This window comes from Pseudophryne corroboree, chromosome 11 (assembly GCF_028390025.1).
Source record: "Pseudophryne corroboree isolate aPseCor3 chromosome 11, aPseCor3.hap2, whole genome shotgun sequence".
Taxonomy (NCBI): domain Eukaryota; kingdom Metazoa; phylum Chordata; class Amphibia; order Anura; family Myobatrachidae; genus Pseudophryne; species Pseudophryne corroboree.
Genome location: NC_086454.1, coordinates 96,206,488 through 96,234,176, shown reverse-complemented (window position 1 = coordinate 96,234,176; position 27,689 = coordinate 96,206,488). Strand labels below are relative to the sequence as shown.

The window sequence follows — 27,689 nt, the reverse complement described above, 5'->3', positions numbered from 1 at the left end:
ATACGTATCATGAAGGACAGAGGAAAATAAGAAGATAATTACAAAAAGAAAGAGATGCAAGTGTAAGTTGATTTAAAGTGTGATAGCGAACAGAAAGGGCAAACAATTATACTGTAGATATTAAAGAGGTGCAGTAAACATTGTGTCATTTTAAGAATGCAGCAGGCTGTGCATGAGCGTAGGGTGAAGGAATGCTGCAAGCTTTGCTAGAGTGCAGGGTTAGAGGAGTGCAGCAAGCACTGCAAGAGAGCAGGGTGAGATGGGTGCAGTTAGCATTGCAAGAGAGCAGGGTGTGAGGGATGCATCAGGCTTTGCAAGAGAGGGCAGCATGAGAGCAGTGCTGCAAGCATTGCAAGAGCGCAAGGTGAGAGGAGTGCAGCCAGCATTGCAAAAGCAGAGGGTGAGAGGAGTGGTTGTGCAGCAAGCTTTGCAAAAGAGCAGCGTGAAAGGAGTGCAGCACGCAATGGAAGAGGGCAGGGTAAGATGGGTGCATCAAGTATTCCAAGAGAGAATGGTGAGAAGAATGTATCATGCATTGCAAGAGAACAGGGTGAGAGAACAGCAGCATTGATAGAGCGCAGGGTGAGAGGAGTGCAGGAAGCACTGCGAGAGAGCAGGGTGAGAGGAGTGCAGCAAAAATTGCAAGAGCACAGGGTGAGGAGTGCAGGAAGCATTGCAAGAGAGAATGGTAGAGGAGCCCAGCAAGCATTGCAAGAGTGCAGGGTGAGAGAGAGGGATGCAGCAAGCATTTCAAGTGCGCAGGGTGAGAGGAGTCCAGCAAGCATTGCTAGAGAGCAGGGTGAGAGAGATGCAGCAAGCATTGCAAGTGCGCAGGGTGAGAGGAGTCCAGCAAGCATTGCTAGAGAGCAGGGTGAGAGAGATGCCGCAAGCATTTCAAGTGCGCAGGGTGAGAGGAGTCCAGCAAGCATTGCTAGAGAGCAGGGTGAGAGAGATGCAGCAAGCATTGCAAGAAAGCAAGGTGACATTGGTGAAGCAAGCATTGCAAGCAAAGTGGATGAAATGTTTGCAGCAATCACTACAGTGGAATGCAGCAACTATTGCAAACTAATTGGATGAAATAGAATTTAGCGACTTAGCGTAGCAAGCATTGCAAGAGACCAGCAAATTGAGAGGCAGCAAGCATTGCAAGAGAGCTGGATGAAATGAAATACATTGAGCGAGGCAAGGAAAGTATATAAAGCTATATTTATATATACAGTATACAGTATATTGGGAAGAGAAAGCAAACATTTAGAGAGCATACAGTTCTGGTAGGGATTCGGAACAGAAGGGAATAAAGACATAACGATGATAATGAACACACTCATATCAAGAATCTGTCTTTTAACATCAGATGTTGCAAAGATCACATCATTAGTACCACCTGCAGTGTTGTGCCATCATGATAAAAAATATGGGTTTCCGAAAAGTGGTGTGATATGTCAGATAGCAAGACTTAAGGATAGGGGACATCAGTACATTGTCTAGCTCTCAATAAAGGGCGATTACAAAAGTGCAAAACATCCAAAGTCCCCAATACGCTGAATAGTCTGAATAGCCCATTCAGAGGTGCAGTCACATGACAGCTTGTGGAACTGCCCCTAGAAGAAACACAATGTGCTCCCACTACTGTGAGACAGCAGGTCAGGCACGGTGGAAATAGACCCAAAAATCCCTATATAAAGTAGACCAGTCTCCAGTACTACTACTTTAGGACTGCCTCTTCATTCATTTAAACATGTTTACTGCTTGTTGTAAACTCATTTATCTCTTAAATGACTGCAGGACTGATCCCATAACACTGCAGTCAGGATGGTTGTGAGGTATGCGATTGGTTACACACAATGCATGTGGGTGTATATGTTGCATATTGGGTGCATACACTGTGCCTAGCCTGCACGGAGCATGGGTGTGTTTTGCACCAAACTTGCCATGTGACATCACAAAATGGAACTTTTGCATTTTTATATCCCCCTCCCTTTGCTCTCACTACATTAGTGATTTATTTGTTGGTGATAAATAAATATTAATTATACAATTATGCAATTCATATTTTGGCCCAGTTGCATTCCTATTTGGTTTGCACTAAGCTTCAAACAACTTATGGGAAGTAGCAACACTTGCCCACCCCTAGTTAAGGCCCTGCACAGAGTACCCAGGAGTCATGAGGAAGATATGGAATAACAGGAGTACGATTTGCTTGGGATATGCCCAGTGTAGCAATGCTTTATGAGGGAGATACAGAACAGTGCCAGAATGATTCATGACATACTGATGATATGAAACAATGTACATGTGTAATAACTGTGTGAGAGGAGTAGCTTACAGAGTAATAATGTACAGTAATGTATCAGCCATATCAGCATGTATATATATAGTTGTGTAAGAATGACTGTAAGTATGGAGTGTGTATACAGGGAACTGATCTTAGAGGTGGATATATTGCTACATTACTCTCACCTTTTCCTGAGAAGAGCACTGAAGTCCAGTTCTCCAGCTTCATCCGCTCCGTCACCACTGGAAAGAAGGGGTGGACAAGGCAGTGATTGGTAGGAGAGAGGCAAACAGTGTGTCCCATGAATGAGTTTCCTGTCTGACACTTTTTAAACTTTAGAAAAAATGGAGCAGTGATGGGAGATGACGCTGTCACTCGCTCTGCGCAAAGGTAAGCGCTGCGAGCGGCATCACTATTAGACTTTGGCGCATACGTCCATCATCTCTACTTTTATAGGCATCATAATGAAGGTTTAGGGAACAGAATGTTGTTTAGAAGCTACAGTCACCTGTCTGCTCTAAATCTATTATTAATATTATTATGGGGATTTCTTTGTCGATTTTGTGTTCGATTTGTGTTTGATTTTTAAATCAAATGTTAGTAAATCAGGGAATACTATATTAGTCTATGTAAAAGTACCGATATTTAACTTTGAATAGGGTTTTGTTTATATTCTATTTTGGGACTTTGTTTATATTTTATTTTACATTAAAATTTGCCTTTCATAAATCTCCGCATGCAGGAGTAACACAGTGGTAGGGGTGTGGCCAGTCTCCAAAGGGGGTGTGGCCAGCAGCCACATTGGTTTTTCTAACCATTAGAGAATGCGTGGTCTGGGCCCTTTGATAAATATATTTAGTAAATACTGTTAGTACATACATGGTAGTGTAGCAGATTGATAACTGCAATGCCCTGTAGATAATAAACCGTAGTCCTGTGCAGTATAAGGTAACATACTGTATATATAATGTATCATTCAGGAACATAGTCTGGAACCTGATCCCTGGAGGAGGAGGGGGTTTCCCCATGTGCCCCGGTGGGCCAGTCCAACCCTGTCTACATTGCAAAATCGAATGTAAACACCCAAAATGGAACATTAGTAAATATACCCCTGAGACTCGGAAAATAGCACCTAAATTCGGACATGAGCATACAACATATAGCATACAGAAATAATAATCACTGAAAGCTGCTTCTATACTGTAACAAAAGCAGAAGAAATAAAGTAAATGATTATATACTAATAAAACAGTAGACAAAGTGACATCATATAAGTGTAAAATGTGCTTGTGTTGCAAGGAGCAGACATAGCATATGGCAATATATAGACATTACACGCTGTAGTGTTCCTAGTCCTTCAAGAGAAACATTAATCTGTTAGTGACACGTGTAACACAAGCTTCCTGACTGAAAGTGCAGTAAATCTGGTGCAATGAGATGCGTGCATGGGGGGCAGAAGGCATGCTGGGAGAAGTGGAGTTTTATGACCGGGGTGCAGGTATCATGTGACAAGTGCAATATTACTAGTATGAATAACAGTGCTGAGTGTGTGAATGGAACACATAGTCTATCAATCAAAATCCCAGAATTGAGTTGTATTGAAAGTCAAAGGAAAAATTGCATCTTCCGCGACAACATACACAGAATTCTGGATGTTTATTTGCTCAGCAATCATCCCAATGACAATGAAAAACGCTCCTCCTTACTGACATTACTTCGCTCTTATACTAATTTGAACAGTTGGATCTTGCTAATATTTTCACAAACGCTAATCCAGACTTCCTGTATACAGTAACTAGGGGCTTCTTACACTGTCTGGTAAGAGAAATCTCCAAAACACATTTGTCCTGACAAGAATCCCTAAAAAAAACAGACGCAGCTCACTCACGCCATTCATCTGGCACTACATGGCGTATTGAGGCTGGATGTATGAGGACGAATTTATAGTGTTATTACTTTACTACTGTGTTCAGGTCAGGTTTGCTAAATGTTCATGCTTGGACATCGGACTGCGCTTGTGAAAGGGTTACTTACCATTTGTGTAGCACACTGTATAGGCTACAGTTGCTAACAACATCTAGCATTAGCCAGGCTCCGAGTATGGGATGGGGTCAGGATGTCAGCAGTCTGGGTGCCGGCGCTCAAAATCCTGGCAGCCAACATCCTGACCGTAAGTATGCCAGGGACCACTAGGTTTAGGCCGAGGGAGGGGGAGGGGGGGGGGGAATATTGGGGGCAGGTTAGGTTTAGACTGCAAGGTTATTGTTAGGCTGTGAGGGAGGGAGGGATAGGCTGAGGGGAGGGGGTTACGGTTAGGGTTGGGGTTAGGCTGCGGGGAAGGGAGGGTTAGGTTTAGGCTGCGGAGGGGGAGGAGGAATATTGGGGGTAGGTTAGGTTTAGGCTGCGGGGTCAGTGTTAGGCTGTGAGGGAGTGATAGGCTGAGGGGAGGGGGGTTACGGTTAGGGTTGGGGTTAGGCTGCGGGGAAGGGAGGGTTAGGTTTAGGCTGCAGGGAGGGTTACTGTTGTGGGGGGAGGGGGAGTATACTTACCTGACCCCTGTCAGGATGCTGAACATCGGGATGCCAAACGCTGGTATCTTGTATCACACCCTCTAGGATGACTAAGCAGCTTTTCAATGACAATATAATTGAGTGAAGAACAACTTTTCACAGCTGTTGCGCCAGTAATCCACCGATCAGGTACTATTTCTAGTGATCCTGACGCAGGTCCATTATTAAAGCTCGCAAATAGCAGACGTGAACTGAGCCTATTGTATGACATTTTTTTATAAGATTTAATTCATAAAGTATTATGGAACAGATGTGATTTCAGTGAGTTCCGAGCTAAACTTAAAGCGGAACTCAGTTAAGGCTTGTTTTGCCTCATAACTGATTGCCCCCTTAAATTTAGAGACACAGTCGCTGAAATCGCATCCGTTCCCTAATCTTGGAACCTATTACATAACACCCATAGTCTTAAATTAATTACTAAAACAAATTCCATGCTTGGCATATTAGGGCACTCAACATTAGGATCAAGAGGTCAGATTTATGTCCAATGTGATCACACTTATATGACCAAATTGGAAAGATGAGGTCATTTGACTCCCAGGCGAATCGGGTTGCTGCTTATTATGCCAATCCTGATGGACCAATGAAAGATCCAGATACACTATCATTTCGAGTTCATACACAGTGACATTTGTAATTACCTAGGTAACTGGTTGGTAGATTCTGGCATGTTTAATATCTCATTAAAACAGCTTAAAATTATTAAGCTCTCAACATGAAGGACCACTAAACCTAAAAGATAAGTACCCCAATATAGAACAGCTACGAATAACTTTTCAGAAAGGTTAATAAGACATATAAGTGATAGTTATGGAAGATATTTTTCTTTTTTGTGCCTCTAATTACACATTGAAATCATAGAACACAGTAGATAGACTCTCTGCGGCAATTCACTTCTGTGCAAAATGCACAGAGTGCCACCAGAACAGCTGTGCAATGGAATTCTATAACCATTATCTTCATTATTTTCATATGCACCTTATAGTGCATGTGTCAAACAAATTGCATGTGTCTATCAATGGTTGTATACTATTCACTCGATGACCATCGATAGTTACACAACCCAATGGTCATACCTGTACTTCCAGTGACTGGCCCGAGGGCCAATCAAAAGCCAGGGCTTCATGGGAGTCAGGGGGCGGAGGTATGCTCTCTGTCTCTGTCTCTGCACCCCTAGGGGGGAGGGGGGTGGTTCTATACTATCGATGGCAGGAAATCATCTCATCTGGTTCTCCCTCATCAATGGTAAAAGTATTCAACATTGACCATAAACCATCAATGCTTTTGAATAATCGATGGTCGATGGCCACCCCCACTATAGAAGTACACAGGAAGTGAAGATTGGCTACCATATTAAATTAGCAGCCAGATATATCAGTGCATTTTAGAAACACATCACTCATAATTGAATTGCTTTCTTTATCCAGCTACTAGCAATGAAAAGAGCTTGCACTTAAATCCATAACAAATGTAAATATAACATAGTCTGCCTACTACCAATTAAGGTATGCCTGCTTAGTGATATATATATATATATATATATATATATATATATATATAGATATATATAGATATATATAGATATATATATATAGAAATGAAGACTACGGCACTTAGGTGCAGTTTTGTGATATCTATACCATAAGTATAAGTAACCCTTAACAAGCAGATAAATAACACTTCTCAATATGTTATATGAGCGGCTGCTTATAGTACATACACATGTGCTTGGCATGCACATATAATTAATTATAGGAATTAGTGAATGCAAGCGCCCAAGAGTGTGGTTTGTATATCAAGGTGGATGAAGGTGACAAGGAAGGGTATGGTAAAAACTGGTTTAGACCACTTATCTGATAACCAGAGAAGCTTTGCTCAAGCGGTACTTCTTTGTCGCTTAATACATGTGAATAAAGCAAAAGAAAGCAAACATAGTGTGTACCGTTTAAAATTTCTAATCGTATCACTGCAAAAATTCCATAGGCTCAATTAGGGAACCAGCATATACCCAGAATACAATCAATGTATAGCCTGAGCAGTGTATATATGACTTGATGAAGTCCTGTTGCTGACGGACGAAACGCGTTGGGACTACCTGCGGACATCTCCTCTTATGGACAGATAAGCCATATACATTTTGAACTCTGTACGCATGTTTTCCAGATATTTATGGACAGATAAGCTTGATATAATTTCTTATTCTGTACGCATGCTATACAGCTATTTATGTACTTTTATGTATTTTTATGTATTTTTATGTCATTACGTGTATTAAATATTTGTATCTTTTTATATATACACTGCTCAGGCTATACATTGATTGTGTTCTGGGAATATACTGGTTCCCTAATTGAGCCTATGGAATTTTTGCAGTGATACGATTAGAAATTTTAACCGGTACACACTATGTTTGCTTTCTTTTGCTTTATTCACATGTATTAAGCGACAAAGAAGTACCGCTTGAGCAAAGCTTCTCTGGTTATCAGATAAGTGGTCTAAACCAGTTTTTACCATACCCTTCCTTGTCACCTTCATCCACCTTGATACAAACCACACTCTTGGGCGCTTGTATTCACTAATTCCTATCTATATATATATATATATATATATATATTTATTTGGGAATGGTATCAGTAGCTTTTTTACATACTACAACCTGTTCTTTAGGTTGAGTGGTCATGTCAGACTGGAAACAATCCTTATTGCCGAGTCAATGCCACAAAGAAGCCTTGGAATAACGTTTCTCTAAGCAAGTATCCCAGTTTTAATATAACAGCGGATTTCATCAATGTCAGTCTAGGAAGGCGGTCATTGGAATGTTTCAGATAATTTGCTGGAGCAAAGGTTATCTACCTGGCAATGGATATCCTTCTTCTTGATGGTCCTACTATGCTCCTGCATGTTTTAGACAAGTTTTAGAGGCACACATGTTCACTATTTCATAGTTACAAAAAAGCAATTGTATTTTTCATAGTGTATTGTCCCAGTTGAATCCAAAATACTGTTTTCACAAAACATGTACATGGATATGTATCAAACCTTGTAATGAGGAGTGAAGAAGGAGGTCTTAGCAACCATCAGCTTTCAGTTATCATTCCTCAAGTACATTCTATGAAATGAAAGATATAAGCTGATAGGGAACTTCTCCTCCTGTCCCCTTCAGAAGGTTTAATACATCTCCCCCACATTCTCCAATAATAAATAACATTTTTTTTAAAATATCTTTCATAATATTGTTTGAACAACTTTTCTGTGGATTTTTAAATTGAAAGAAGTAATACTTGACTCTCTTGTGCCAAAGTCACACTATTTGTGCTAGACCACAGGTTCTCAAACTTGGACCTCAGGACCCCACACAGTGCATGTTTTCCAGGTCTCCTCACAGAATCACAAGTGAGATAATGAGCTCCACCTGTGGATGTTTTAAAATGTGTCAGTGAGTAATGTGTGCACCTGCTGGGTGACCTGCAAAACGGGACCTGTGTGGGTTCCTGAGGACCGAGTTTGAGAACCAGACCACAGGTTCTCAAACTTGGTCCTCTGGACCCCACACGGTGCATGTTTTTCAGGTCTCCTCACAGAATCACAAGTGAAATAATTAGCTCCACCTGTGGACCTTTTTAAAATGTTTCAGTGAGTAATTAATACACCTGTGCACTTGCTGGGTTACCTGCAAAACATGCACTGTGTGGGGTACTGAGGACCGAGTTTGAGAACCACTGTTCTAGACATTAAAACGTCCACTTAATTTTTGTTTTTCCGTGTCACGCAAAAGATGCCGGATCATTTGCAGATGATTTCTTTCTATTTTTCTGCTACTATGTGGTAGAAATTAGAAGCTTTTATATATGTTTTAATGCATCTACTTTTCTGCAGGTAAGCTGATAATTTAAATATTACTTCTCCCCCACAAGGGAGCAGAAAGAAAATCCTAATATTATCTGGTGGTTTATAAAAATTTACTTTCTACGTTAACTTCTGTATGTGAATTAGCAAAGCTGAGACTTCTGAAAACGTTGAAACAACAAATAATTTGGGGCTCATGTCCCACTATTGGAAAAATCTGTTTAACAAACAAACTGTAAGTGCTTTTTCTTGCGCTGCGGATCCCTTGTGGCACCGTATAAATAAAGGATGATGATAATAATAAAAATAATATTAATAAAAATATTTGTCTGAGAAAACAATTAGATCATCGCTTGAATTCCCCTAGTGAATTCCTTTATTGCAGCCATTCATTTGATCAATCCACTTAAATGATACCTAATTACTACATTAAAGCTTCAGAAGACGCCTTAATTTCTACCTTGCAGAAGACCATTACAAGAGAACTTGCTTTAGACGGATACTTACGTGCGTTTGAATGCTGAGCGGATATCTACATCTCCAGCATTAGCGGCTTCTACAAAAGAGGAAAGGAGAACTCAGTAAAAGAGATTACACTAAAACACCTCTTATTTTAATAAATCACAAGGAGTAATAATCTATAAATGAGTGTTCTCTCCAACATGTAATAACTGACATGTGTCCTGTTCCGGATTACATGTTTTACCGGCGGACAGGATGGCGGCTGTCAATATCCCCACAGTGGCAACTTGCCCACCAGAATGCCGGCAGCGGGGCGAGTACTGAGAGTCCCCTTGCGGGCTCGCTGTGCTCACCCAGGATCTATTCACGCTCTATGGGTGTCGTGGACACCTACATGTGGGAACAGCCCTGGTGCGCCGGGATTCTATGCTGTAGGCATTGTCAGCTGTCGGTATCCTAAACCACCGGGATCCCGACAGCTGGCATTTTAACTGCAACCCCCTGTTCCTGGGGTCCCAATCACTTAATTGGGACCACAGGTTCCACCATTCTCAGATCCACCATGTGTGAGGACTTTGGATGCCACATGACTTATACAAAACATGCTGTATAAAACACTGTCTGGAGACTCATCAATGTTGAATAATACATCCATTAGGACACATGGGATTAAAGTCCAATTAAAGAAAATCTTCTTACATCTTAGGTACGTAGAGGGTCAGGGTGTCCTGGTATTCTTTGAGATATTCTAGAGATATCTGCTCAAGCAGGACAAGCCTGGCATTAATTTGTTGTACAGATGAGTCCTTTACATGAGTCCTTTACGTTGTACAGATGAGTCCTCACATACATCTGTGCTGCGGTCACGCCAAACAGCCCCTCTTGGCACGGTAGGTACCGTGAGATTCTGCTAACGTCTTATGTGTTTTTTTTGCAACTAGGATGCTTTAGTAGACTGTGCTGATTCATTTGATATGTGACACTTGCAAATTTGTGTGCGATTAAGTCTTTGAGTCTGTACACAAAGTGCTACAATGTAGCAGCCGCAGCTTTTGTCCAATACAAGTGCTGTTCTGCTCCATATACAGAGTCAGTCACACGCAATATACAGGTGTCATATATCACATAAAGCAGCACAGTCTCCTGATGCATCCCAATCACATGACGTTGCGACTAAGATGCATTTTTGGCAAAAAAGATGCACAACACTAGCGGAGTTGCACGGGGCCTGTCAGCTCACTCACGCCAGGCATCTCCTGCTGAGTGGTGTATTGAGGCTAGATGTATGAGGACACATCTACATTCAATATATTCCATGTACACGTTCAAATCGTTACAGCTGCACTAACTAATTACCTGGGATAATTCCCCCCAACATAAAACTAGTTTGTGTTACTTTTATTTTAAACATTAGTAAATAGCAGCAGTTCTTGTACATAGACCATGTCATAGATCCTATTAGCCATGAGTCCCCCCGTGGCACCGTTAAGTGCGGTTATATGATGCACCTATGATACCTCTGGACTGGTTGATTTTTCATTTCAGCACCATATGGCTGCATACAAAAATCTGTTAGCACGGAGCTACTTTGGGCCACCAGGTGGGGAGGGGGTGACGGACGGACGACAAGTTGCAGTGAGATTGCCGCCATTTCTACACCACTCTAACAGCAACTCGTCCCTGTCACACCTAATTGGATCAACACCCACACGTCTGATTTCCACAGTTTGTTGTCTCACAGTACCTTGAACATTCAAGTTGAAATTGCAGCTGTCAAATTTGTCTTTACTGGACACCTCACAGCGGTAGCCTCCTGCATAGGTGGTCTTGGCCTTAATAATGTGGATCTCGAAAGTGTAAATCTAAAGGAGGAGTAGAACATCAGCGAGAGAGAGAGAGAGAGAGAGAGTGAGAGAGTTTTTTAAATAACTCGTACCAATGTGCAATAACACTTACCTGCCTTTACTCTGGGAGATGAAGGTAGGAAAAGAGCTGGGTGTGACCTGATGATGTCATTTGCATCATCAAGTGGGCACTAATTGAATTATCACTCCGCAACAGTCTTGGGGCCAGATTTATCAAGCCTTGGCGAGTGATAAATTGCATGGTGACAAAGTCTCAACCAATCAGTTCCTAACCTCTAACATGACAGTTAGGGGCTGATTGACTGATACTTTATCACCGTGTAATTTATCACTCACCAAGCCTTAATAAATCTGGGCCACTGAGATGGATCACTATTTATTTGAGTAAAGATATGACCAGGAATAATAATCTATAAGGAATAATAATCTATATAGGAGCGCTCTCTCCAACATATTATTAACTGACATGTGTCATGTTACTGGTATCCCTGTAACCCCACTGGCCCCCAGGTTCCTCCATTCTCAAAGCTACCCCATGTGAGGACTTTTGACGACACTCATACCCAACACTAACTGGAGACCCATTCATGTTGTATTAGATAAATGGAAAATTAGATTAGAGTACCATTAATTGCATGCTTCTTAGATCTGTGACACATAGAGGATTCAGAAAGCCATCTACGTACCACCCTGCATGTACTGTATCGGTACACCTGGAGGCAGGTACACACCTTTTTTTGAAGTTTTGCTGCTCTCTCAGCAGTCTGGAACCATACCATAACAATGTATCAGCAATTATAGTCTATCCATCTGGTGAGGATTGGGTATAATATGTTTTTTATAACATTTTGTAAACCACTGAAAATGTGTTACATCCTAAGCATCTTGTCTTCATACAACGTCATATCGTACAGTGCAGGGACGTGCGGTAAAGGTACAGTTGACGGCTTCAAGGGTCTGACTGCAGCAGCTGAATTTCATGGTTTGCCTCTCACAGTTTCAGTGCATTGTAGAATGCCCAATAAAGCCTAATGGAATATATAATGCCACCTTTATGTCAATGTTAATACATAAAATTGTCAGGTATTCCCATCATCCACACTGAAGAAAGCACATTGCCTGACACGTTGCATAGTGTTCATTGCAAAGCACACATTACATTTACATACACATTACACACAGCCAGGGGCGTCTCTAGAGAGGAGGGGACCTGTGTGCAGACTCCGTGTGTGGGCCCCCTCCTCTCCCGTAGCCGTCGCACCGCTGCTAGCGCCCTGAGCGCTGTAGACTCTGGCACAGTGCCAGAGTCTACAGTGCATGCGCAGGACTCTGGAAAATGACCGCTGCGCCATTTTTTCGGAGTCCTGCGCATGCGCTGTAGACTCTGGCACTGTGCCAGTGGATCTAGTGGTTAGTGCGCTAGCAGCGGCGCGACGGCTACGGGAGAGGAGGGGGCCCACACACAGTCAGCGATGGACTCCGGAAAGGTAAGTATAGGAGAAATGGGTGCCGTGTGTGCGGTGTGCCCCCCCCCCCCCCCCCCCTGGACTCAGGGGCCCGTGTGCATTGCACACTGCACCCATTATAGAAACGCCAATGCACACAGCCCATTGTCAGAAATCAGCAGCCACTTTTCTGCAAAGCCCATTGACAGGAACTGATATCTCCCTTCGTAATGCCCCACTTATACCCCTTTTCCACCTAAGTCTCAACCGGGATATAGAACACAGTTCCCCTTTGCACCATGGAACAGATCTGGGTTATTCCCAGAATGGCGCCGTTCACACTGCACATGGCACGGGTGCAGTGCTGGAGCTCGAGATGACATCATCTCCTTGCACTGGGAAAGTGTCTCTCCCCATGTTGTTAATGGGTCCTGGGATGTACAACTCAGGTTACCTATTTACACTGCAGCTCACTTGCGTCCTTGCAGGGTGAAATCTTGCCATTTACCAGGATCGGCTACCCTGCTAACTGGAGGTTTTCCACTGAGCAAAATCCCGGACTGATGTGTGTTCGCGTGCAATAACCCAATAACTTGTCTGCTGGTGGGGGGTGTTTGGGAAGGACACCGCTGCAGAGCAGTGGAGAATGGATGACGCGCACATGGGAGAGGCTGGGAGCTGTCAGCAGCTCCCAGAGTGCTGGACATACCCCAACATGATCAAGACGGGGTTGTGGCTCAAGGGTACGACATTCCCCGTAAGGCCACGCCTCCTTACTGCTAAGTCATGCCACCTGATTTCAGATGCACGCCTACAGCACACTTTTGTCCTGACTTCCACTCTACTCCACATAAGTTGGGAGTTATGGTACTGAAGGAGGAAATGTGGCAGGTTGGGACCAGGGAGGTCAGCTCAGGGGGAGAGTGGAGAAGACTATAGGTGGCAATCTAGGTTGACTGATGTGAGCATGTTGTTGCTTGTGTTAGGAGTTGTGTCTGGAGGTGAAGAGAGCTGTGATTGGTTTAGGTCTATGTGTTAGTGCATAGTACCCAGGCCCAGGCCTGTCTGAGGGCCCAAGCCGCTAAGGTGGTGCAACCGTTGCTGCAGGATAAATGACCACACCCCCTCCAACTAGTGGCACAGCATATAATGAGGGACCAGTAATCACAACAGGTGCGGCCATGCCCCTACACACTTGCCCACGCTTCCTAGTACCAAGCACTGCTATATCTAATGCTGGCCCTGGTTAGCAGAAGTGCCATATCCATTTGTGTCCATTACATGCACTATTCGGGTATGGTTCTTTAGGTCGACCACACTTGGTCGACAGTCATTAGGTCGATCTCTATTGGTCGACAGTGACTAGGTCGACACCTGAAATAGGTCGACACAGTCATTAGGTCGACGTGAACAAGGTCGACATGAGTTTTTAAAAACTTTTTATGGTGTTGTTTTCTTTGTAAAGTGACAGGTAACCGTAATTAGTGCACCGTGTCCCCTCGCCATGCTTCATGCAAGGTGCCTCGCTCTGCTGCCGCTGCACTCAGCACAGGTTTCTATTCCCAAACGTAGTCCACGTGGATTGAAAAGTATGAAAAAGTTTAAAAAAGTGAAAAACACATGTCGACCTTTTCCATGTTGACCTAATACATGTTGACCTAGTGACCATGTCTACCCAGTGACCATGTCAACCTAATGCATGTCGACCAATAATTGTCGACCTAATGACCATATCCCTACTATACTTTAGTACAGAGGTTCCGAAGCACAGTCCTCAAGGCACCCCAGCGGTCCAGGTTTTAAATGTATCCATGCTTGGCCACAGGAGACTTAATTAGCACCTAAGTCAATTTGATTTAACCATCTGTGCTGAGACATGGATATACCTAAAACCTGGACTGTTGGGGTGCCTTGAGGACAACGTTTGGGAACCTCTGCTTTAGCAGTAAGATATAGTAATATGTATACAAATGCTTTTAGCAAGTTAGTGAGATCCAAATACACAAGGCACACTACCCCATTCTAAAAACATTCGATAATTACAGTCGACAGAAATTAGCATTGATGGTCTCTTAGTCATCTAGGCAGGTACGGACTGGGGGCTGAAATCGTCCCTGACATGCGCGTGCACATGACAGGGGTGCGCGCACCACAAAAGGAGGCACGCGGACACTACCAACGGGGGCGTGCCCAATTTCCATGGAGATGGGCGGGGGCGTGCTGCGAGTCAGGGGGCATGGACTCGCGGCACACCTCCATTTACATGGAGACAGGCAGGGGGGTGGGGGACTGGCCAGACCAGTCTCTGTGTGACAGGACCGTCCCACCAGCCCATCGGCCCTTCTGGTATTTGCCAGAAGTGCCAGATGGGTAGTTCGGCCCTGCATCTAGGAAACATATATGTAATGTAACACGAAAACATGTAACAGCGTGGACATTTGCAGACAATGCAAAAATAAGTATGTATGTTTTGTAGCTTGTAATAACATTATCTGGAGTCATCATCAAAACAGGTCACACAAGATCCCATGTGCAGTCCTCCGTTTATACCAATCAGATATTAATTTCAGTTATTATTATTATTATTATTATTTAATGAACAGTTTCTTATATAGCGCACCATGGTGGTCATTCCGAGATGTTTGCTCGCTAGCTGCTTTTAGCAGCATTGCACACGCTAGGCCGTCGCCCTCTGGGAGTGTATCTTATCTTAGCAGAATAGTGAACGAAAGATTAGCAGAACTGCTACTAAATAATTCCTTGCAGTTTCTGAGTAGCTCCAGACCTACTCCTAGACTGCGATCACCTCAGTCCGTTTAGTTCCTGGTTTGACGTCACACACACGCCCTGCGTTCGGCCAGCCACTCCCCCGTTTCTCCAGCCACTCCTGCGTTTTTACCTGGCACGCCTGCATTTTTTAGCACACTCCCTGAAAACGGCCAGTTTCCGCCCAGAAACACCCACTTCCTGTCAATCTCACTACGATCACTCGGGCGATGAAAAAACGTCGCTCGAGCTTGTGTAAATCTACAAAGTTTTGTGTGAAAGTACTTAGCGCATGCGTGCTACGTACCATGCGCATGTGTATTTTTGCCGTTTTGTACACTTGATCGCTGCACTGCGAAAACCGGCAGCGAGCAAACAACTCGGAATGACCACCCATATTCCGTTGCGCTTTACAATTGGAAACAGTGATAGAACAAACGTGGTAATAATAGACAGACATAGAGGTAGTTGTGAGAGCTTATACTGGGACAAGCGACTCATGGAAGTTCTAGATCCCTCCTGTGCACTTGTTCTGCCCAGTGTTGGACCCATTACCTTAGTGTTGCGATCATAGGTCTCAGAGATCTGCAGATGTTTGCCCACTTTGCTAGACAAGTCCATCCATTTGCCTTTAAACCATTTCGCCACGGGCTTCTTCATCAAGTTGGTGCCATTCACCCTTGCCGTAAATTTGATGTTTTCGCCTATAGTTTGAAATGATCGTACAGGAGATCAGGTATAAGTCATGTGTGAGTCATGGGACATACATTTTTTGTGATTAATCCAATGAAATGCTGCAACACTAACCAACAGTGATCTCTCCATCTACCGGTCTCTCCAAGAACAGCCCAATGTCATTCTTAGCAGCCTCTGTTTCAAGGATAGGAGCTGTAAAGTTGTACACAAAATGGAAACATAATCTCTACTGCAATAGAAACTGGCACAAGACCCCAATTCATATCTAATACAGCTCGGAATATATTACGCTTATATTTTCTCTAATACCTAATCATAGACACAGTACAGAGAGAAAACAACTATTGAGACAATGAGGTTCAGCTGATTACTGCCTAGATTCAGCCAGCAGGGTTATATATTCAGATCTAGGAGAACACTTTAGATCACACATTACAATTTTGTCTTGTCTTATTTAAGGGGAGATGTATCAAGCTTTGGAGAGAGTTAAAATGCAGAAGTTGCCAAATACATCTAATCTGTCATTTCAAACACTGTGCTAGATAAATGACAGTTGGAAATACATTGGTTGCTTTGGGCAACTTCTCAACTTTATTTCTCTCTGGCTTGATACATATCCCTTCAGCTAGTCATTGTTTGACACACTGGGCGGTATTCAATTGATTGAAAAGTCAGTTGGGTGTCCGTTTTTTCCTATCTAATAGGAAAAAACAGACACTCAACCGACTTTTCAAACAATTGAATTCCCCCCCCCTTTAAGTGTATTAAAGGTACATTTCAGCTTCTGTCACCTGACAAATCGACTACCCTCTATAGATCTCCTATATAGTATTTAACCCTTCCTTGCTATCTTCCAATGAAAAAAACAGAAGATGTAGCTAAAATTTGAAAAATAAATATGGGATTAGCCCAACAGAAGTGTCTTTCAATCTTTGGCCTAAGGAGATATGTGGGTAGTCTGTACAAGCACAGGTATGCTTCGGTGCTGAGAGTAACACTCAGGGGTATTCAATCAGCTGTGGTAAACTACCACAGCTGATTGATCCCAGAGGGGTAATTCAATTGATGCCAACAGCCGGCATTATCAGGGATTTTGTTGCACCTGCCCAGGGGCAGGAGAAACAAAATCTGTGATAACTAAGTGCCATTTTTTTGTGCCCGTGATTGCAAAAACACCTGCATCTAAGAACTTATCCCAGATCCTGAGTTGTTCACACAGAAACAGGTAAATTTTTCCAGAAAAAAATGGCCATTACTTGAATTGCCCCCAAAAATAAAATTGGGCAAAAAATCTTGACTTTTTTTTTTTTTCCTTGGGAAAAATTTACCACAGATAATTGATGTATTGAATAAGTAAAGTCAATTTATTTTAAAAGGTAATGTACCGTAAATGTCGTTTATGAAAATTAAGAGGTTGAGGAAAAGGCTGGTGGTGTAATAATAAGAGGGTTACGTTGAGTGAAATCAGTAGTTCCATGTGTTTTATTTACCGGCAGCTGGTGCTTCATCTTTCTTCTCCTCTACAACTGGGGTAGGTGCCTCAGAACTCGTCGGTGCAGGGGCTTCTGGGACTTCAGGAGGAGGAGGTGCGGCGGCAGCAGCATCTGGGGTGTCTGCTGATTTTTCTAGGGTTAAACAGTGACTTCAGTTATTTTGCTTCAACAAAGCATATGTAACTTGCATCTGTATAAATATATATATATATATATATATATATATAATGTTTGGTAACTGGTGCTGCGCTTGAACACCTCTAATGGTGTTACTGTTTGGTTTGATTACAATTACTGTATCCAGATTGTTCTTATTATTTATTATAGACGGCAGCAACCCCACAGATTGGTCCTCTGCCTGAAAGGGCCATCTAGATAGATATAGGGATATTGTATCATTAGGGGCGCCTATTGTATAGATTTGTACATATTAACACTAAACATGTATATGTGATACAGAGATTGGTCGATTTATTACAACAGATTATACATTGAATACAACCACATTGCTTACTCTTCAAAATGTGTATAAATTTATTAAAACACTTCCTTAAAATATCTTAAAATATTAAGATCTTATGGCAATAGAACAATAATTTGTACTAATACATAGGTACACTTAAATTTCTAAATATTTGAAAGCAGCTCTTGTCTTTCACTTTGAGTCCAGACACTATATCACCCATCGCATTTCGTCATCTATGATTTCATCAGGGGTGTATTACACAATGAGTCCGTATTAGTGAACTCTCTGCTAAGGGTTCACTACGATATGCCGGCGGTCGGGCTCCCGGCGACCAGCATACCGGCGCCGGGAGCCCGACCGCCGGCTTACCGACAGTGTGGCGAGCGCAAATTAGCCCCTTGCGGGCTCGCTGCGCTCGCCGCGCTACGCGCGCCACACTATTTTATTCTCCCTCCAGGGGGGTCGTGGACCCCCACGAGGGAGAATAAGTATCGGTATGCCGGCTGTCGGGCTCCCGGCGCCGGTATGCTGGTCGCTGGGAGCCCAACCGCCGGCATACTGAAGACCACCCCTCTGCTAATAGTGTGGTCCTTTCCAATTGGATTTTTAACCAGATTAGTGTCTTTGGTAATACTTAATGATCAGACGTTTTCTCCTTTCCAAAATGGATTGAGTGGCTGAATATAAATTGGCCCTCATGAACTTGAAGTCCTTTTTTAGTGACCTATTATATTCTGGGATCAGCAGTCCCAGCTAATCGATTTGTAAATGGAGAGACAGGATCTTGGAATAAAATCCTCTTATTAGTAAAGGTGTTAGTTTACTTAATTTATAACTTTCTGGTATAGTCCTCTCGCTGTCATTATGGGGTATTGTGTGTGGAATTTTGAGGGAACAAATGAACTTATTCCATTTTGGAATAAGACTGTAACATAACAAAATGTGGAAAAAGTGAAGCGCTGTGAATACTTTCTGGATGCACTGTGGCCCAGGGACTCTTGCTGTATCCAGGAATGCCACCGTGGACAGATAAGCCTTTATATTTGTGACCTCTTGTACTTGTGCTTCCTACCATTACCTGCTATTTGTTATTTGTTTTTAAGTATGTATTTATTGAGATTAAAACTGTGTTTTTGAAAAAAGGAAAAACCTTGTTGGTTTTGATTGCTTTCCCTAGATTTTACACAGTATCTGTTGCTTTTAAACAAATATGCAGAGTTAAGATGTTACACACGATAGATGTCTCTACATTTTCTCTTTTCTTTTATATACATCTAATTATATGCTGGTCTGACGACTGAAGACGCTAACTAAGAAGCTAAGTCTATTCCCAAAATATTTGTTCACCTGAGCACATTTTGCACTTTGTATGTTTGCACTAGTAGGAGCTTTAGAATGTAATGTTTTACTATTTTATGCGTGATTTGCAAATACACTGTTTACTAGTAGCCACCCATAGATATTAATGGGGAGTGTTCCTTAATAATTAATTCTATAAATTTAGAATTTATAATTCTTTGACATTTGTGTGCTTAGTTCCAAAAATAATTTATATATATATATATATATATATATATATATATATGTAGTCGTGGACTGGCAGCAATCAATAGGGACTGTAGGAACAACAGTAAAATAAAGGAACCACGCTCCTGGCCAATTTAGACAAGAGTGTGGTCTCTTTATTTTACTGTTGTTGCTACAGTCCCTATTGAGTGCCGCCAGTCCACGACTACCCACATCTTGCTTCCAGCGTTGGAGGGCATCGGGGCATTATGACAAGAAGGATTTGGTTGCGGGTTTAAAACAATAAAAAATAAAAATTATATATATATATATATATATATATATATCTCCTATATATTTGCCCTGTGACTGTGCCTGGCCCTCTAACGCTGGGTGGAGTCACAGTGGTGGGCGGAGTTAGCAGCTCCTGCCCTGTCCCAGCACACCACTAGCAGGACGGAGCTGCAGACACATAATCCGCCCACCAACATACACGCACGCAGGGGGGGTTTCCGAGTACCTAGAACCCCCCCCTGGTCTCCGATCCATCGGCGCTCCCGTCCGATTTTATTTATTTTTTTAAATGAGGAGAAGCTTATGCAGCAGCTCCCTTCTCTTTACACTGTCCGAGTGACAGTGTGAACCTGGCTGCTGCCGCTGCTGGCTGCCTGTAGGGGGAGCTGCAGCGGAAGCGCGCAGCTCCTCTCAGGCAGTCCAAGGGGCCATGAGACAGAGCTACGTGAGGCAGTGTCTGCTGTTTTCGGCTCCCACTGTAGTGTAAGGTGAGGAGGGGGTTCTGTTCAATGTTAATGGATGTGTGTATTGCTATGTAAAATGTATAGTGTGTGTGTGTATTAATGTATGTATGCTAAGTACATGTATAGTGTGTGTGTGTGTGTAACTATGTATGTTTGCTGTGTGCATATATAGTGTGTGTATGTATATATGCTGTATGCATGTGTACTGTGTGCATGTATACTGTGTGTATGTACAGTATGCTGTGTGCATGTATAGTGTGTAACTATGTATGCTGTGTGTGTATGTATATATGCTGTATGCATGTGTACTGTGTGTGTGTGTTTGCATGTATACTGTGCGTGTGTGGCTGTGTGCATGTATACTATGTTTGTATGTTTGCATGTATACTGTTAGTATGTATACTGTGTGTGTGTATGATGTGTGCATGTAAACTGTGTGTGTACACATGTATGCTGTGTACAGTATGTGTGTATGTCTATGTACAGATGTTCTGTGTGTGTGTGTTTAAATATGTATGTGTGTGTGTATGTACGTATGTATATGTGTGTGTGTGTGTGTGTATGTATATATATATATATATACACACACACACACACACAGCTTGTGCAGTGTGCTGGCTACTCAGTTACGAGCACACACACACACACATATACACGCGCGCGCACGGAAACCCCCCCATGAAAATCCTGCGTTTGCCACTGAGCCAGAAGCCACCAGGGCATGGACAACCCACACTGCTAGGTAACCACAGACCCCTCCCGTGCCACCTACACCCCAATTCCACCCGCACCACACACCCCAAACCCCCCTCCAGCAGCCACTGACAGCCCAGACACCCCCGACCCCGACGCCTGCATAACTCACCAGCACATACTGCCCAGCCTAACCCACCGCACCGAACCCACCCGCCGCACAAGCCAGCACCTCCCACAGCCATCCGCGCCACGGACACGGTGGCCGGGCCCTGCCGCCCGCACCACGGCCGACCAGACAGCCGCAGCCCGCACCATCCCTCCCGCCCTCCACACCCCCCCAACGCCAGCTCCCGCACTGCAGCCGCGCCTGGGACCCACTGTCCCGCCAGACGCCGTCCGCACAACGGACGAAGAGATTGCAGTTACGGCGCAGCATCACTCGCGCCTGTAACTGCTGCCGCCGCCATACACATCAGGAGGGTCGGGTGGCGCAGGAGAAGGCTTCATAGCCCCCCCTGCGCCGGTACAGACACCCGCTGCCGCCTCCGCACACCGAACACAACGTGGCCTCCCACCATCCCCAGATTCCGGGACTGTACACCACAGGGCCTGGGCTGCCGGCTCCACAGGCCAGAGACGGGGGACAGCGCGCCTGCTAATGTGGCCGCTACACCAACTTCACAGGTGAGAGTGCACAGGCAGCTCCGCCCCTCTGCGTCCCCTCCCAGCCGCCCGCGTCTCTGCGTCCCCTCCCTGCCGCCCCCCGCGTCTCTGCATCCCCTCCCTGCGTCCCCTCCCTGCCGCCCCGCGTCTCTGCGTCCCCTCCCTGCCGCCCCGCTTCTCTGCATTCCCTCCCTGCCGCCCCACGTCTCTGCGTCCCCTCCCTGCCGCCCCGCGTCTCTGCGTCCCCTCCCTGCTGCCCGCTTCTCTGCATTCCCTCCCTGTCGCCCCGCGTCTCTGCGTCCCCTCCCTGCCGCCCCGCGTCTCTGCGTCCCCTCCCTGCGTCTCTGCGTCCCCTCCCTGCCGCCCCGCGTCTCTGCGTCCCCTCCCTGCCGCCCCCCGCGTCTCTGCATCCCCTCCCTGCCGCTCCGCGTCTCTGCGTCCCCTCCCTGCCGCCCCGCTTCTCTGCATTCCCTCCCTGCTGCCCCACGTCTCTGCGTCCCCTCCCTGCCGCCCCGCGTCTCTGCGTCCCCTCCCTGCCGCCCCGCTTCTCTGCATTCCCTCCCTGTCGCCCCGCGTCTCTGCGTCCCCTCCCTGCCGCCCCGCGTCTCTGCGTCCCCTCCCTGCGTCTCTGCGTCCCCTCCCTGCCGCCCCGCGTCTCTGCGTTCCCCTCCCTGCCGCCCCGCGTCTCTGCGCTCCCCTCCCTGCCGCCCCGCGTCTCTGCGTTCCCCTCCCTGCCGCCCCGCGTCTCTGCGTTCCCTCCCTGCCGCCCCGTGTCTCTGCGTTCCCTCCCTGCCGCCCCATGTCTCTGCGTTCCCTCCCTGCCGCCCCGTGTCTCTGCGTTCCCTCCCTGCCGCCCCGCGTCTCTGCGTTCCCTCCCTGCCGCCCCGCGTCTCTGCGTTCCCTCCCTGCCGCCCCGCGTCTCTGCGTTCCCTCCCTGCCGCCCCGCATCCCCTCCCTGCCGCCCCGCGTCTCTGTGTCCCCTCCCTGCCACCCCGCGTCTGTGTCCCCTCCCTGCCACCCCGCGTCTCTGCGTCCCCTCCCTGCTGCCCGCATCTCTGCGTCCTCTCCCTGCCGTCCGCGTCTCTGCGTCCCCTCCCTGCCGCCCGCGTCTCTGCATCCCCTCCCTGCCGCCCCAACTCTCTGCGTCCCCTCCCTGCCGCCCCACGTCTCTCTATCCCCTCCCTGCCGCCCGCGTCTCTGCGTCCCCTCCCTGCCGCCCGCGTCTCTGCGTCCTCTCCCTGCCGCCTGCGTCTCTGCGTCCCCTCCCTGCCGCCCGCGTCTCTACGTCCCCTCCCTGCCGCCCGCGTCTCTGCGTCCCCTCCCTGCCGCCCCACGTCTCTCTATCCCCTCCCTGCCGCCCGCGTCTCTGCGTCCCCTCCCTGGTACCCCGCGTCTCTGCGTCCCCTCCCTGGTACCCCGCGTCTCTGCGTCCCCTCCCTGGTACCCCGCGTCTCTGCGTCCCCTCCCTGCCGCCCCGCATCTCTGCCTCCCCTCTCTGCCGCCCGCGTCTCTGCGTCCCCTCCCTGCCGCCCACGTCTCTGCGTCCCCTCCCTGCCGCCCGCCTCTCTGCGTCCCCTCCCTGCCGCCCGCGTCTCTGTGTCCCCTCCCTGCCGCCCGCGTCTCTGCGTCCCCTCCCTGCTGCCCCGCGTCTGTGTCCCGTCTCTGCGTCCCTTCCCTGCCGCCCCCTCTTTGCATTCCCTCCCTGCCGCCCGCGTCTCTGCGTTCCCTCCCTGCCGCCCCGCGTCTCTGCGTCCCTTCCGTGCCGCCCCGCATCCCCTCCCTGCCGCTCCGCGTCTCTGTGTCCTCTCCCTGCCACCCCGCGTCTCTGCGTCCCCTCCCTGCCACCCCGCGTCTCTGCGTCCCCTCCCTGCCGCCCGCATCTCTGCGTCCCCTCCCTGCCGCCCGCGTCTCTGCATCCCCTCCCTGCCACCCGCGTCTCTGCATCCCCTCCCTGCCGCCCGCGTCTCTGCGTCCCCTCCCTGCCGCCCCACGTCTCTCTATCCCCTCCCTGCCGCCCCGCGTCTCTGCGTCCCCTCCCTGCCGCCCCGCGTCTCTGCGTCCCCTCCCTGCCGCCCCGCGTCTCTGCGTCCCCTCCCTGCCGCCCGCGTCTCTGCGTCCCCTCCCTGCCACCCGCGTCTCTACGTCCCCTCCCTGCCGCCGCGTCTCTGCGTCCCCTCCCTGCTGCCCCACGTCTCTCTATCCCCTCCCTGGTACCCTGCGTCTCTGCGTCCCCTCCCTGGTACCCCGCGTCTCTGCGTCCCCTCCCTGCCACCCGCGTCTCTGCGTCCCCTCCCTGCCGCCCGCGTCCCCTCCCTGCCGCCCGCCTCTCTGCGTCCCCTCCCTGCCGCCCGCCTCTCTGCGTCTTCTCCCTGCCGCCCGCGTCTCTGCGTCCCCTCCCTGCTGCCCCGCGTCTGTGTCCCCTCCCTGCGTCTCTGCGTCCCCTCCCTGCCGCCCCGCGTCTCTGCGTCCCTTCCCTGCCGCCCCGCGTATCTGCCTCCCCTCCCTGCCGCCCCGCCTCTCTGCGTCCCCTCCCTGCCGCCTCTCTGTGTCCCCTCCCTGCTGCCCAACATCTCTGCGTCCCCTCCCTGGTACCCTGCGTCTCTGCGTCCCCTCCCTCCCCGCGTCTCTGCGTCCCCTCCCTGCCGCCCGTGTCTCTGCGTCCCCTCCCTGCCGCCCCGCGTATCTGCCTCCCCTCCCTGCCGCCCCGCCTCTCTGCCTCCCCTCCCTGCCGCCCCGCCTCTCTGCGTCCCCTCCCTGCCGCCCCGCCTCTCTGTATCCCCTCCCTGCCACCCTGCGTCTCTGTGTTCCTGCCCTGCGTCTCTGTGTCCCCGCCCCGCATCTCTGTGTCCCCTCCCCGTCTGTCTCCTCCCCGCCGCCCTGCGTCTTTGTGTCCCCTCCCTGCCACCCGCGTCTCTGCGTCCCCTCCCTGCCGCCCGCGTCCCCTCCCTGCCGCCCGCCTCTCTGCGTCCCCTCCCTGCCGCCCGCCTCTCTGCGTCTTCTCCCTGCCGCCCGCGTCTCTGCGTCCCCTCCCTGCTGCCCCGCGTCTGTGTCCCCTCCCTGCGTCTCTGCGTCCCCTCCCTGCCGCCCCGCGTCTCTGCGTCCCTTCCCTGCCGCCCCGCGTATCTGCCTCCCCTCCCTGCCGCCCCGCCTCTCTGCGTCCCCTCCCTGCCGCCTCTCTGTGTCCCCTCCCTGCTGCCCAACATCTCTGCGTCCCCTCCCTGGTACCCTGCGTCTCTGCGTCCCCTCCCTCCCCGCGTCTCTGCGTCCCCTCCCTGCCGCCCGTGTCTCTGCGTCCCCTCCCTGCCGCCCCGCGTATCTGCCTCCCCTCCCTGCCGCCCCGCCTCTCTGCGTCCCCTCCCTGCCGCCCCGCCTCTCTGTATCCCCTCCCTGCCACCCTGCGTCTGTGTCCCCGCCCTGCGTCTCTGTGTCCCCGCCCCGCATCTCTGTGTCCCCTCCCCGTCTGTCTCCTCCCCGCCGCCCTGCGTCTTTGTGTCCCCTCCCCGCCGCCCCGCGTCTCTGCAGGGGTTAAAGGGGCGCAGCCCCTTCCGACGGTGTGAAGAGCGCCCGTAGGGCGCGATGAAGCACCTAGTATATATATATATATATATATATATATATATATAAAACAAATCATGCGCTATCACCAGGTATATAAATGAAAGCATATAAAATTACATCAAATATAAATAGCCAGTAAAAGTACACAGGAATGTCCACACGCATGGGACTGCCAATCATCTCGTCCAGGTAGACACCAAGGGCCCAAGGGGGTCATTCCGAGTTGATCTTAGTTGTGCTAAATTTAGCACAGCTACGATCAATCACACTGACATGCGGGGGGACGCCCAGCACAGGGCTAATCCGCCGCGCATGTCAGTCCCCCCCCCCCCCCCCCCCCCCCTCAGAAGTGCAAAGGCATCGCACAGCGGCGATGCCTTTGCACTTCAAGAGTAACTCCCGGCCAGTGCAGCTTTAGCGTGCTGGCCGGGAGCTACTCATCACTCCCGGGCCCGAAGCGGCTGCGTGTGACGTAACGCAGCCGCTGCGGCCCGCCCCCCGTTCGGTCCGGCCACGCCTGCGTTGGCCGGACCGCACCCACGAAATGGCGGCCAAACGCAGCCGTTCTGCCCCCTCCCACCCAACGACCACCTCTGCCTGTCAATCAGGCAGAGGCGATCGCATCCCTGCTACGGCGCCAGCGCATGCGCAGTAGGGACCCGTTCGCTCGGCTACGACAAAAAGCAGCGAGCGAACGGGTCAGAATGACCCCCTAATTCAGATCTGATCGCAGCAGCAAATTTGTTAGCTAATGGACAAAACCATGTGCACTGCAGGTGGGACAGATATAACATTTGCAGAAAGAGTTAGATTTGGGTGGGCTGTTTTGTTTCTGTGCAGAGTACATACTGGCTGCTTTATTTCTCTGACGTCCTAGTGGATGCTGGGTACTCCGTAAGGACCATGGGGAATAAACGGGCTCCGCAGGAGACTGGGCACTCTAAAGAAAGATTTAGGTCTACCTGGTGTGCACTGGCTCCTCCCCCCATGACCCTCCTCCAAGCCTCAGTTAGATTTCTGTGCCCGGCTGAGCTGGATGCACACTAGGGGCTCTCCTGAGCTCCTAGGAAGAAAGTATATGTTAGGTTTTTTATTTTCAGTGAGACCTGCTGGCAACAGGCTCACTGCACAGAGGGACTAAGGGGAGAAGAAGCGAACCTACCTAAGTGGTGGTAGCTTGGGCTTCTTAGGCTACTGGACACCATTAGCTCCAGAGGGATCGAACACAGGACCCGACCTAGTCGTCCGTTCCCGGAGCCGCGCCGCCGTCCCCCTTACAGAGCCAGAAGCAAGAAGGTGGTCCGGAAAATCGGCGGCTGAAGACTTCTGTCTTCTCCAAGGTAGCGCACAGCACTGCAGCTGTGCGCCATTGCTCCTCATGCACACCACACACTGCGGTCACTGATGGGTGCAGGGCGCTGGGGGGGGCGCCCTGAGCAGCAATATTAACACCTTGGCTGGCGAACTGACACCATATATAGCCCCAGGGGCTATATAGGTGTTTATTAACCCCTGCCAGAACTTTTACAATAGCGGGAGAAAGCCCGCCGAAAAAGGGGCGGAGCCATCTCCCTCAGCACACTGGCGCCATTTTCCCTCACAGCTCTGCTGAAGGGATCGCTCCCTGGCTCTCCCCTGCAGTCCTGCACTACAGAAAAGGCTTAAAAAGAGAGGGGGGGCACAAATTAGGCGCAGTATATATATATTATGCAGCTATAAGGGAAAACACTCTCTATAGGTGATATCCCTGTGATATATAGCGCTCTGGTGTGTGCTGGCATACTCTCCCTCTGTCTCCCCAAAGGGCTTTGTGGGGTCCTGTCCTCTGTCAGAGCATTCCCTGTGTGTGTGCTGTGTGTCGGTACTGCTGTGTCGACATGTATGATGAGGATAATGATGTGGAGGCGGAGCAAATGCCTGTGAATGGGATGTCACCCCCTGCAGGGTCGACACCGGTGTGGATGGACTTATGGAAGGAATTGCGTGACAGTGTCAACTCCTTACATAAAAGGTTTGACGACATAGGACAGCCGGCTGCTCAGCTTGTGCCTGTCCAAGCGTCTCACATGTCATCAGGGGCTCTAAAACGCGAGCTACCTCAGATGGCAGACACAGATGTTGACACGGATACCGACTCCAGTGTCGACGATGATGAGACTAGTGTACCTTCCAATAGGGCCACCCGTTACATGATTGAGGCAATGAAAAATGTATTACACATTTCTGATAATACCCCAGATACCACAAAAAAGGGTATTATGTTTGGTGACAGAAAACTACCAGTAGTTTTCCTGCATCTGAGGAATTGATATGAGGTGTGTGAGGAAGCGTGGACTTCCCCCGATAAGAAATTCATAATTTCTAAGCAGCGTACCCTTTTCCGCCAGAGGATAGGTCACGTTGGGAAATAACCCCTAGGGTAGATAAAGCGGTTACACGCTTATTAAAAGAGGTGGCACTACCGTCACGGATACGGCCGCCCTGAAGGACCTGCTGATAGAAAGCAGAAAACTACCCTTAAAGCTATATACACACACACGGGCATTATATTGAGACCTGCTATTGCCTCGGCATGGATGTGCAGTGCGGCAGCTGCGTGGTCAGATTCCCTGTCGGATAATATT

General features: G+C 48.3%; 1 protein-coding gene and 1 long non-coding RNA gene across 3 annotated transcripts in view; one reads left to right on the top strand and one right to left on the bottom strand.

Moving 5' to 3' along the window:
• Positions 1 to 27,689, bottom strand: part of MYBPC3 (myosin binding protein C3) — a 226,943-nt gene that overhangs the window by 129,692 nt on the left and 69,562 nt on the right. Inside the window, exons 3-8 of the mRNA XM_063944593.1 lie at positions 17,416 to 17,550; positions 16,037 to 16,117; positions 15,785 to 15,933; positions 10,898 to 11,015; positions 9,199 to 9,247; positions 2,461 to 2,517 (exon numbers count right to left, since the gene is read on the bottom strand). Coding sequence (XP_063800663.1) covers positions 2,461 to 2,517; positions 9,199 to 9,247; positions 10,898 to 11,015; positions 15,785 to 15,933; positions 16,037 to 16,117; positions 17,416 to 17,550 — 589 coding nt within the window. The remainder of the gene's footprint in view (positions 1 to 2,460; positions 2,518 to 9,198; positions 9,248 to 10,897; positions 11,016 to 15,784; positions 15,934 to 16,036; positions 16,118 to 17,415; positions 17,551 to 27,689) is intronic.
• LOC134968958 (uncharacterized) overlaps positions 19,858 to 27,689 on the top strand; it is a 180,816-nt gene continuing 172,984 nt past the window's right edge. For both annotated transcript variants that reach the window (XR_010189358.1, XR_010189357.1), the window contains exon 1: positions 19,858 to 20,172. This is a non-coding gene — a long non-coding RNA (uncharacterized LOC134968958). The remainder of the gene's footprint in view (positions 20,173 to 27,689) is intronic.